This window comes from Naegleria gruberi, assembly GCF_000004985.1.
Source record: "Naegleria gruberi genomic scaffold NAEGRscaffold_22, whole genome shotgun sequence".
NCBI lineage: Eukaryota > Heterolobosea > Eutetramitea > Acrasida > Naegleriidae > Naegleria > Naegleria gruberi.
The window spans coordinates 257,579-270,462 of NW_003163305.1; the positions used below are offsets into that span (position 1 = coordinate 257,579).

Here is a 12,884-nt window from a genome sequence, read left to right on the forward strand (position 1 = left end):
TTAATATGCGTTCATGATAAAATCATCCACTAAGAAAAATGCTCACAAGCCCTAGAGAAGAATTTGCAGACTCGGGTGATGAAGATGATAAGGACGTTATCGATCAATTTAAAAAGCTGATACGGCTTTCTAGGAATTCAAAACAAAATCATAGGAATTTTGCAAAAACTGAAATATCAAACAATATGAATTTTGGAAAGAATAACACTACAAGTGAAAAGGAAGAAAAAGTCAGTGGTATAGCTAATATGGTGATGAAACGGTTAATGATGGGAAAGTTTGTTACACAAGTCAGGCCTCATTTTCTCTCTGCTGTTCTATATTCCGATGAGAGTAGAGAGGACGATTGTTCATCAGTAGCCAATGTATTGTACTCTCGACTCGTTGATTCAATTTCAAAAACTTCTAGGTCGCAAACCATTGTTCTTAATGGAAAAACAACAAGAAAGAGAGTGAAAACAACATTAACCTTGTTGAACCTTTTATTAGGAGCAAAAGGTAGTGCATCTATTGCTTCCGAACAGCTTTCGTTATTTTACAGATTTGGTTCAACTAGTTTGGAACATGGAGAGTACTTGAAACCACTCTTTGCTTTCAATATTGGAATTACATTCAAAACTGAAAAGGGTTCGTCACAACTATCAGCTCTCGATTTTGATGTGGCTGCTTCTCTTTTCAATAGGTTTGAGATTGAATATTTACTTGAGAAGAAGAGTCCTTACCAAACAGCTGTTCAATGTATTGTAGAAAGAATTGAAATATTCAAAGACTTGTTGTGTGCACCTTCAAAAATGTTAGAACCTCTGCTGGGCCAAACTTTTGTTGAATTGAAATATTTCGCTTTCATTAATAACTTGAAAAAGGAGGTACCAATGTCAGAGTCTAGGTTTTATGATTTTCTCAAGAATATTAAGAGGGCTCTTTTGTGTTCAACAAGAGAGATTAATACTCTTCTAAGAACGTTATCCATCATACTGCTATTATTGGATTTGGAAGATAACACATCATCTGATGCTTTCAATGAGGCTATAAAGTCTGAAATAGAAAGCCATTTGGAAACATTTGACTCTGAGTTACTGGGTCAAATATGTGAAATATTACACATGGAACAATTTGAAGTATTGAAAAGTGTTGGAATGATGATAGACAATAAGAGAGAAGAGCTAGGATTTGCGTTTACCAAGTGCACTAGTTTTGTTTGTATTTTGGTTGAATCACTATTCAGATGGATAGGACAAAAATGTAAAAAAGCATCAAAAGATTTTGTAAATAGTATTGAAATTGATGAGAATCTTGAATGCGAAAATATAGCAGCAGTTCACATTATAAGTTTCCCAGAATTGTCAGCAGAAAAGAACATCATTTATTCCTTTGGAGATTTATGGTGTAATGCCAGTTCTGAGCACGCCTACTCTTGGGCTTTACAATTTTTGGTAGAGGATATTTCAACAACCCATACAAAGGAAGGATTTGTGACTGATCCTCTTATTGATATTTTAGAAGGTTCTTCAAGCAGAGAAATTATTGACTTTTTGTTTGGGAATACTGGTTTATTGTGTTCCTATCCTTCTCTTTCAGATACATCAACTTACCACGACAGAAAGGATGCTATAGATAAGGTTATTTTCTTCTTCCGTAATAATTCATATTATGGACTAAGCAGTGTAAATATGGATCAAAATGATGGAAATCACTACATGATTAACCATTCATTTGGAAAATTCAAATATGAAGTTGGTTCATTCTTTCCAAAATATATCAATGAAGATGTCCAGCACCAAATATTGAAGGCTGGAATACCAAGTGTTGAAATATCTGATCTACACAAGGATTTCCTTCATTCAATGAAGAGTTTATTCTCACCGACTGCCTTGAACTCGGATCCGACTTTTGTAACCTTTTTCCATTTGAAAACCAATACATCAACTAATGATTTAATGCAACAAATGATTAATAGCCAAGTTATGACAGTCTCTGATGTATGTGAAAAGTCCTTTGATGTTACTCTTTCGAAGAAATCATTCTGGAAAGTTTTTCATCCACTTTCATACAAAAAGTTTTCAAAAGATACCGCTCTTGACCTGGCAGTTTCAAAGATACTTCTCCACTCTATTGGATTTCAAAAGAGTGGTCAAACACAATTTTATTTTATTGGCAAATCCTCAGTTATGCTTAAAAGAGATACTTACGAAACATTGAGAGCGCACGTTTTTGATGTTATGAATGAAGCTGCAACAGTTATTCAAAAGTTGTGGAGGCGCTATAAGTTGAAAAAGAAATTGAGGGAATCTATTAAGGAGGCTATTGAAAACAACAGGAAAGAAATTAAAAAGAAGCCCTCTCCTCAAAAAATTGAAATACCAAATGAAGAAGTGCTGTTTTCAAAGCCAAAGATGGCTGTCAGCACCACTCCTCTAAGCGAAAAGAAGAAGAAACTTCAAAAGTCATATGCTTATGGATTAGTAAAAAGAAAAGAGGCAATTAAAAAGAGAGCCGCTTCTCCAATGAAGAAACCAAAGCCACAAAAGGTAGAAAAGGTGGATATCGACACTCAGGTATCTGTAATTCAAGCATTAATTCGTGGTAAATTGGCAACCAGACATATGTCTAAAAAAGTTGACCTTAGTTTAAAGATCCAAAGATTGTACAGAGAAAAGAAGAGGAATGATATTGAAAGAGAAATAAGAAAAAGAAAGATTAATGTGATAAAAAAGAGAAACGAGCAAAAGAAACATGAGATTGAAAAATTGAATGTTGCCGCTAGGAAGATTCAACAAGCATGGGTCAACTATAAGGAAAATTATTTTCAAAAACAACTAATTGAGGCAGTGATCATAATTCAAAGGGCTTGGAGAGCTTACAAGTTGAAAAGGTCATTGAAAATTCTTCTAAAGATAAGACGAGATGGAGAGAGAAGGAAGAAAGAATATGAAGAAAGGGAAAGAAGACTGAAAGATAAAGAGATGCAAGTTGTAAGAGAAACCAAAGAATTGGAATATCAAAAACATATACTTGAAGAAAAGGAGAAGCTTTTTGTGAAACAGCACATTGTAGATAAAAAGCTGAAGGAAAAGGAAGAGCAGGTATGGAATTCATTACAAGAAATCAGCAATAGTCTGATTCATTCAAATAGAACTCAACTACCATTAAGCAGCCCTCCTCAACCACCTTCGAAAATTAGCAATCTTCCACTGCTACCTTCAAGTCAGCCAAAAAGACAGTTGGATGATTCATCAAAAGTTGCAACTAAAATGAGAGAATCATCAGTGAGAACAAAAACCAATATCACAAACGTGTCTAATAACTCAGAAGATAACTCGAGTTCTAACAAGAAAATTTCATATGCAGACCTGCTAAAAGAAGCCTATGGATCAGCATTCGAATCGAAAATTAAACCAAAACCTCCTTCTCTGAAAAAGGTCAACAAGACAGAATCAGAAATTGACAAATCAAAGATTGCATCTCCAAGAAAAGTCACTACCAATTCCCAAAACAAGAGTACCATTATTACAAATATTCCAACAAGCAGAGTAGTTCCAAAACAACCAATACTTGAGCGTCAAACCCTTAATACTTCAAAATATCACCCTAGTACCATAATAGTTCCAGAAAAAGCAATGAAACAGATGATTGAACGTAATGAAAAGAAGTCCAAGAAACCTAATGAAACGTGGAATCAATGGAATTTGCTTGTTCAGGAATTATCTAACGAATTTAATCCCTAATCAACTGTTTAAATTGGATATTAAAATAAAATATTTAAAAAAATAAAAATAAAAAAATCACTATCAACATGTCGGAGGAAACACCTGTGGAACAACAAATATCCTCCAATATTGATGATGATCATCATCAGGTGGAAAATACTACCACTAGCATCACTGAGGATACCAACAATGATACATCGACTGTTAATGAACAAACAGAAGATGAAACAACAAATATTGTCGAACAAACCTCCGAAGAATCAAAGCAGGAAGAAACAACAATTGAAGAAAATACATCAATAGAAGAAAAACAATCTGTTGAATGTAATAACAATGACGATACTATTATTCAACCAACAACAGAAGAATCTACAAAGGTAGAAGAACAAGTAACTTCTCCAACGAGTGAGACCAATTTTGATAATGGTGATTGGTTGGATGGTGATTCTTTTGCCACAACCGATGATCATCAACAAGAAACATTGTATAATAACGATCAATCTTCTACTGAAAATAGCACACTGCCCGAACAAACAAATCTAGTGAGTGATAGTGTTATTTCTGCTCAATCAACAGATGAACAACAAGAAGCAACAACAACAAACACTGAGGAACCAATAGTTGAAGAACAATCATCCGAAAAAGTAATTCCTAATACTTCATCACAGGAAGATTTTGGAGATTATTCAGAGGATGCTTCAGAAGCAATAGTTATTGGAGAGACAATGCACGAACACAATTCATCCCAAGATGTAAATAATCAAGTGGAAATACCTTTGGAAGAATCTGTACAAACCAATGAGTCCAACACCTTGGAAAGTACAAACAAAGTAGAACATTCCGATAGTGTTGTTGAAGAGACTAATAACGAAAATTCAGATGAGGGATTTGCAAATAATGATGATTTTGGTGATTTCCCAAGCACAGCAACAGCAACCATGGAAACACCAACTATTGAGGAGCCATCAACAATAGTGGAATCTACATCTCAAGAGGGTAGCAACCAAACTTCTACTGAGGATAATCTTAATTCGTCTGAACAACCTGCCGAAGATCAACTTGAGGAATCAACCAATCCATCAGAAGAAGGTAATAAGCCAGAAACAACTGTAGAAACTGAATTCTCCTCCGTCCAAGAGGAGATGAAGTTTGCAAATGATGAAGATTTTGGAGATTTCCCAACATCGACCGAGGTGGAAACATCCCAACCTGCACATATTAATGAAACAACTGAACCAGTCAGAGAATTTGCAGAAGATGAAGATTTTGGAGATGTTCCAGTATCTACTGTGGTGGAAACATCCCAATCTACACTCGTAAAGGAAACAATCTCTGAACCTGTACCGGTTCAAGAATTAGCCAAGGATGAAGATTTCCCAACATCTACAGAGGAAACAGCCCAAAAAGAAGAGCATGTTAATGACACGAATGAAAAAATAGAATCTGTTGATTCAACAGGCCAAGAAATTGAAATTGTTCAACCAACCACACAAGTTACTGGGTTTGACGATAATGATAATTTTGGTGAATTCCCAGAGGTTGCTGAAAATACTCATAAGGTAAAAGGGTTTGGTGATGACGATGATTTTGGCGAATTCCCAACAGAACAACCAAGTGCACACACTGAAACTGTTATACAGCCAGCAACACAAGAGGAGAAGTTTGTAAATGATGAAGATTTTGGAGATTTCCCTCAACCTACACTCACAAATGAAACAATTTCTGAACTAGAATTTGCCAAGGATGAAGATTTTGGAGATTTCCCAACATCAACTGAGGAAACAACCCACGTAAATGAAACAAGTTCTGAACCAGTTCAAGAATTTGCTCAAGGTGAGGATTTCGGAGATTTCCCAACATCTACTGAGGAAACATCCCACGTAAATGAATCTACTAACCCACCAACAGATGAAACAAATGGTGGATTTGCAGAGGATGATGATTTTGGTGATTTTGCTCCAGCAGTTGAATCGACTGAGGCTAATGCAGAGGATGATTTTGGTGATTTTGCTGAACCTACAACAGATTCTACTACAGAACAACCAACAACTACAGCAGATCATAATGAAGAAGACTTTGGAGATTTCAATGAGCCTACCCAAGAATCTACTAAGGAAGATGAAGACGATTTCGGTGGATTTGGGGAAGCAAAGGAGGAGGAAGAAGAACCTGTTGCTAAACCAGTTGAGATCAATTATGCAGATCTTCTTAAGGATCAAAAACATGTTATTGATTCTATTCTTTCAATTGACCAGATCAAAAACGAGGACGAATTTTCCAAAGTTAAACAATCTGTTCACAATTTAGTTAGTATGCTTATACCAACTGAACTTGCAGGAAATCCAGAGAGAACTGACATTACTGGAGAATCTGGAAATACTCTAGAAAAACTATTCAATATGAATTCCAATCACAATGCAGATATTTTAAGCAAAATGTCTGTTTGGCAAAATAGTTGTGTGGAAAAACACTTTTTACTCTCACTAGGAATGGAAAAAAAGAAGAATAAGAAGCTTAACAAACCACTCAGAAAAGCACTTCACAGAAGAACAGCTTCCACAACCTACTCGACACCAATTTCTGGAGATACCCCTCAAAAACCAAAGATTGATACTCCAAATGTAGATCAAAGAATGAAGATTGATGAAATTGGTAACATTTCTCAAAGAATGCTAGGAGCAAGACATAGAAGAGTTGGTTCCACTGTGACTGACCTTCATCTTTCTCCAAGAACTGTTCCATTAGGTGTAAACACAATGGAACAGGCTGTTTCACCAACCGCTACAAGTCCACTCCCAACTACTCCTGTATCTACCAATAAGTTTACTGGAAACGTTCCATCACCAAGTTTATCGGCTCAACACACTGATGATCTCATCAATTCTTACACTCCATCTATCAATACGCCTTCCTCAAGTAAGCCAAAGAATGCTGAATTGGATGATATTGCAGCTTTAGTATTTGGTTCTGGATTTGCCTCTCCAACAAAGGAGATACCAAAGACAGAAGTCAAGGTTGCAACCAGTACCATCAAAATTACAACCACTTCTGCCTCGCCTTCAGGTGTTGCTCCTCAATCATCAACTGCATCTCAAAAACCTTCTGCTAGTAACAATGGTTTTGATAACGATGACTGGGGAAGAATCATTCCAAACATTTCCACAAATACCAATGATGTTAAACCTGTTAAGCTAGATTCACCTGGTTTTGAAAACGACACCAAACAATCTGCTACTATTTCCCAACAACCAAAGCCATCTCTATCACCTGTTAAAAAAGAAAGTGTTGTTTCTGCCAACGACGATTTTGGTGACTTCCCAGAACCAAAGTCAACAAAAGAAGAAACTGAATGGTCAAGTAATGATTCATGGGATGCACCTCCTCAAACATCTCCAAAAGCTACTTCAACAACTGACTCTTGGTCTACACCTGAGCCAAAGGAGGTTTCAAATGATTCTTGGGGAGATGACAACAAGTGGACTGAACAATCATGGGAACCTTCACCACCAAAAGCAACAGAAACTAAATCAGAAGTGCCAGTCAAGAAGATTGAATCTTCTGTTGTCTCAGCTAGTGAAGATGATTTTGGAGATTTCCCAGAACCAAAAGATCATGACCCACAACAACACGATTCTTGGGGAAATACCCAAAATAATTCATGGGAAAGTTCTAGCAATAATTGGGCATCAAATAATGATTCATGGGGAACTTCTCAAAATGACTCCTGGACAACCCAAGTTGACTCTTTCAAACCTGAGCCAACCTCTTGGGAAAGCTCGTCCATAAGCAATACTAACAATGCTGCCAGCTCAACACCATCATTTACTGATCAAGGTTTTGCCAATGATGATTTTGGAGATTTCCCAGTTGTAAAGGAGGATTCAAAGCCTCAAGCAGATTCTTGGGAAACTCAAATACCAACCACTATTGAACCAGTCCAAACACCAGAAGCTTCAGTTCCAACTCCATCGTTCCAAACTACATCTCAACCTAATAGTGGATTTGACGACTTCCCAAAACAACAAGACGAGCAAGGTTTTGGTAACGATGATGATTTTGGAGATTTTCCAGAGCCACAAGACCATTCCCTTAAACAAAATGACAACGATGATTTTGGTGATTTCCCAGAGCCTCAAGATCACAAACCACAAGATGATTCATGGGGAAGCAACATTCAACCTGTCTCTAACAACGACTCTTGGCTTTCAGCTATTCCTACAAATGTACAAACTTCTGTTAAACCTGCTCAATTAGGAGGGTTCGATGATTGGTTGTCTCCTGCAACAGTTTCAACTCCACCTGCACAATCAACAGGTACACCGCTAAGTACCCCTCAACCAATTTCAGATGATTGGCTTTCAGGATCCATTTCTACTCCAACAGTTCCTCAGTCTCAACAAACAACTCAACCTACTGTAGTTGCTGATGATTGGCTCTCAGGATCTAGCTCTACAACAGCTCTTCCCCAAACTCAACCTGTTGGTGATGATTGGCTTTCTGGCTCCATTTCCACTCCAACAACACAATCATGGTCAACTGCTGCTGTTGCATCAACTGTTGAAACAACTGAGGATGATAGCTTTGGAGATTTCCCAGAACCAAAGGATCACGAACCAAACCATCAAGATAACGATGACGATTTTGGTGATTTCCCAGAACCTCAAGATCATGTACCAAAACAAACATTTTCCAATGATGGATTTGATACTTTCCCAGTTTCACAAAATATTATTATTCCTCCTGTTCAAACAAAGCCAATTGGTGGATTTGACGATTGGTTATCTACTCCAACCTCTCAATCAACAGGGTTTTCCTCCCAACCAACTTCCCAACCTGTAATTTCTGATGATTGGCTCTCCACTACCACCAGTGCTACTACTTCTCAACCATCTACAAATAATACTGCTGCTGGTAAACCAAATGATCTTTTTGAATTTTTCTAAGTAAGGGATTAATTTTAATGCAAAATAATTGTAGAGATAAACAGAGATATGTTTAATAATAACGACTAGTATTTATAAAAAGATAAGCTTTTTAATTTGGAAGTTTCCTAATTAATCACATTAAAAAGAATGTCTGCTCTTAGCCACATCCTTAACACCCTCACCCTCCTCATCACAATACTTCTGCTCACATCTCTATCACTCGGAGCCAAACAGCCATACATTCTTCCATACTGTGCCAAACTAACAGTAGAACCTTACAATGTGAAAATTGCTACAGCTTCCACAACCATAACTTTCAAATCGACATCTGATCTGTGGTTCTTTCTCGACTCTTCATACTTTGCCCTTATTCCAAACAATACAGATCATGGCAAGTTTGCTGACTTTGCTCGTTATTGTGTCTATTTGATGGACACTTCAACTTCCTACACTTATTTACCAGCTGTGAATAGTATGAATTTGACGAGTACTAAAACTTTCACAGCCACATTTACCAGTTTACCAAATAACAAGAGACTCTCACTGTCAATGTCAAGTTGTTTCTTTACATTATACAGAGAGAGTGAATATCATCAAGAGCTTGTGCCAATTCCACCAATTAGTATCTACAATTATGCAACTGGTACTGGAACTGTTTCATCTTTTGCTCCGACCTATGATTATGATTCATACTATGCCAAGTATTGTCTTAATAAGGCAACGAATGATTCAAGATATTCAGCAGAGACTTTCACCAGCACAACTTCAACATCAACTGTAGCCAGTTCTTTATCTTTGATATCGGAAAGCACTTTTGCAAAAACATATTCCAATTCTGGACTATCTATTTCTGGTAAATGGAAAACAGACTCGTTCTCTTCGCAAATTAATTCATTCACCTATTCCAATTACAATTATCAACTCTTCAATCCAATCAATATGAATTTCAAGAAAAATGCAACTTTTATCAAGTATCCTCTCAAATGGAAACGTCACATTAATGTGGCATCTGAGTCTGTCAGTTTCACAGTGCCATCAGATACTTCCATCACAAAGAGATGTGCAGATCCTCAAGAATTACAAGATTTACTCGACACCTGCATTTCTACCAATCAAATTTTTAAGGTAAATGATGTAGAAGGAGGAACTCCATGGCATTATGGAGCTAATCCTTCATCTCCAGCTGAGGTTTCAGATGTCAACATTTTAATAACCTATTCTTATTACGAAGCTATTTTCTATTCAGGACTGGCTCTTCCTTATTTGAGAGCTCTCATAGTTAATGGAACTTTGACAATTGCAAGAACTGACATTTCAAATTCATATTTTTATTGTGCAAAGAATACTTTGAGAAACCAATTCCAATATTGGGATTCCACAGTTTATCACTTTATCAAGTTTAGTACTATTCATAACATGTATTCATTTGATTCAAGTAGGAAGAGTTATGATTTGAATACAATGGCAGGAATTGGCATTGGATCTCAAAATATTCAATTGACTAATTTCGAAAATCAAAATGCAAAGAGTGAGAATGGAGTTTCTTTGCAGATTAGTGATACTTCACTGGATGATACATTCTATTCTCAAACAAGAGTTGTTCCAATCTATCAATATAACGAAACAATCAATTCAGTTTTTGATTTGACATTTATTTATGATTCTGAGCTTGGATCCAAGACAGGTGGTGCTTTGGTGACACAGGAAGATTTTGTGACAACTTATAAATCAACTGCTTGTGCTGAAAAGTATGGTTCCAGACTTGATACTCAATTGAGCAATTTCTTTACGTCAAGTGCTTATACTTTTATTAGAATTCCAGAGTTTGCCAATAGACTAAACTATTCCAAGTCTATTTCCTATAATATAACATCAAACTCTATACAAATGAATTATCTAAACACTGAGCAAGCCGTTCAGTTCAGTTTACTAGTAGATTCTTCATTATTAGTTTACAAAGAGGCAAGAATTTCACTTGCAGATTATTCCTTCTTTGTAACACCAAATAGACAAGAATGGAATGAAATGAATGCTACCTTGAATGTAAATATAACAAATAGTGGAGAAATTAAAGGAACTTTTCAAGTGACAGCAACTTGTGGTTCACCAATCACAGTTAAGGAAGCTAATGTCAAGACTGCTGACATTGAAAATGGAAAATCAACTTTGATTCAATTTGGAGTGACCAATTCAGAATGGAAATCATATAAGGATTTACTAAATGTTTCCTGTTTGGTAAATGTTAAAATTATTAAGGAAGAATTATGGACCAGTACGAATAAGGAAATTACTATATATGAAACTATTGTTTTGGATCATGGTTACTTTGTACCATATTGCGAACAAAAATATAACGAGCCATTTATTGAATTTTCTGAGAGCCATTTGAATCAATCCAAATTTACAAGAATTTCGAATACGTTTTACAATTCTATTCTATTCGCAGTGAAAAGCAATACAACAGATCAAATTTCTGCCAGATACAGTATATCAGTCATCCCAACAGACGATAACCCATTTATTCTTTCAAATTCTTCAATACTGACCTTTGAATTAATACCTCAACAAGAAACAACTCTGAATTTGGAAATTGTGGGAATTGACTTTGAGAAAATCATGAAAGAACGAATTAATCTGAGCAATTATACCTTCCAAATCACAATCCAGAATATGGATACAGCTGACTGTTGGTCCGATTATGGAAAATCCATCATCCAACCATTCACGTTCCATGTCGAATATTTGTGTCCAGACAATTTCGTAGGAGTTTTGTGTGATATTCCAGTATGTTATGGATACAATGCCACAGATATGGAGAACGTATGCTATGGACATGGGTCATGTCTAGCACCAGATACTTGTTCCTGCTTGAATGGTTATACTGCAGATAATTGCTCTATACCTATTTGTTTTGATTACAATTCGACTGATGTCAGAGTGTGCTCATCACACGGTGAATGTTTATCACCAGATAATTGTCAATGTTCAAATGAATGGACTGGTGATGAGTGTAGTATTCCAATATGTTTTGGAATTCCAGCAAATATTGAATCCACTTGTTATGGTCATGGTAACTGTTCTAATCCAGATACGTGTCAATGTATTTCAGGATATACATCATCTAATTGTTCAATTCCAGTTTGTTTTGGATTTAATGCTTCAGATATTTCAAATGTTTGTTCAAATCATGGACAATGTGTTTCACCTGATAACTGCCAATGCGAAAATGGTTATACTGGACTTAATTGCTCAATTCCAATTTGTTTTGGTAAGCATTTACTCATGAATGAATCAGGTTTGATCTGCTCAACTCATGGTCATTGTGTGGATACAGACATTTGTCTTTGTTTTGATGGATATTATGGTCCACAATGTGAACTACATAATTGCTTCAATGTCCCGTTCAACGATTCAAACGTATGTTATGGACATGGTAATTGTACAGAACCAGACCAATGCCAATGTCAAGATGGCTACACTTCATCAAATTGCTCAATTCCAATTTGTTATAGTTATAATGCATCTGATATTTCAAATGTCTGTTCTACACATGGCAAATGTACTGAACCTGATGTGTGTGCATGTGATAGTGGGTACACTTCTTTGAACTGTTCAATTCCAATTTGTTTTGGAATTCATTTAGCAATGAATGAATCAATGTTAATTTGTTCATCACATGGTTATTGCGTTGAACCAGATACATGCATTTGCGAGAATGGATATTATGGAGCAATGTGTGAAATGCATAATTGCTTTGGTGTGAAATTTAATGACTCCACTGTATGTTATGGACACGGAAATTGCTCACAACCAGATTCCTGTGTTTGCTCAGATGGTTATACATCTGATAATTGCTCAATTCCAATTTGTTTTAACATCACAGCTTCAAATTCACAAGTTTGTTCATCACACGGTGAATGTTTATCACCAGATAATTGTCAATGTTCAAAAGAATGGACTGGTGATGAGTGTAGTATTCCAATTTGTTTTGGAATTCCAGCAATTAATGAAACTGTTTGTTATGGACATGGTAATTGTTCTAATCCAGATACGTGTCAATGTAAATCAGGATATACTTCATCGAATTGTTCAATTCCTCTTTGTTATGGATTTAATGCTTCAGATATTTCAAATGTTTGTTCAAATCATGGACAATGCCTTGCTCCTGACACTTGCCAATGCGAAAATGGATATACTGGACTTAATTGCTCAATTCCAATTTGTTTTGGTAAGCATTTACTCATGAATGAAT

At 36.0% G+C, this 12,884-nt stretch overlaps 3 protein-coding genes across 3 annotated transcripts in view; all 3 read left to right on the forward strand.

The window, feature by feature from the left end:
- Positions 1-38: 38 nt before the first annotated feature.
- NAEGRDRAFT_67237 (uncharacterized protein) lies at positions 39-3,725 on the forward strand (the record flags this gene model as incomplete). Its single annotated transcript, XM_002677476.1, has 1 exon — positions 39-3,725. One exon carries the CDS (start codon positions 39-41, stop codon positions 3,723-3,725), a length of 3,687 nt encoding a protein of 1,228 aa, XP_002677522.1.
- Positions 3,726-3,793: 68 nt separating this feature from the next.
- On the forward strand, positions 3,794-8,710 carry NAEGRDRAFT_79642 (uncharacterized protein; the record flags this gene model as incomplete). The annotated part of the gene is made up of 1 exon (XM_002677477.1): positions 3,794-8,710. The coding sequence occupies one exon, from the start codon at positions 3,794-3,796 to the stop codon at positions 8,648-8,650; it is 4,857 nt and encodes a 1,618-aa protein (XP_002677523.1). The 3' UTR covers positions 8,651-8,710.
- Positions 8,711-8,779: 69 nt separating this feature from the next.
- The window catches only part of NAEGRDRAFT_67239 (uncharacterized protein), a gene marked incomplete at both ends in the record, with an annotated part of 10,339 nt that continues 6,234 nt past the window's right edge, over positions 8,780-12,884 (forward strand). Inside the window, one exon of the mRNA XM_002677478.1 lies at positions 8,780-12,860. Within this exon, the coding sequence (XP_002677524.1) occupies positions 8,780-12,860 (4,081 nt within the window). The remainder of the gene's footprint in view (positions 12,861-12,884) is intronic.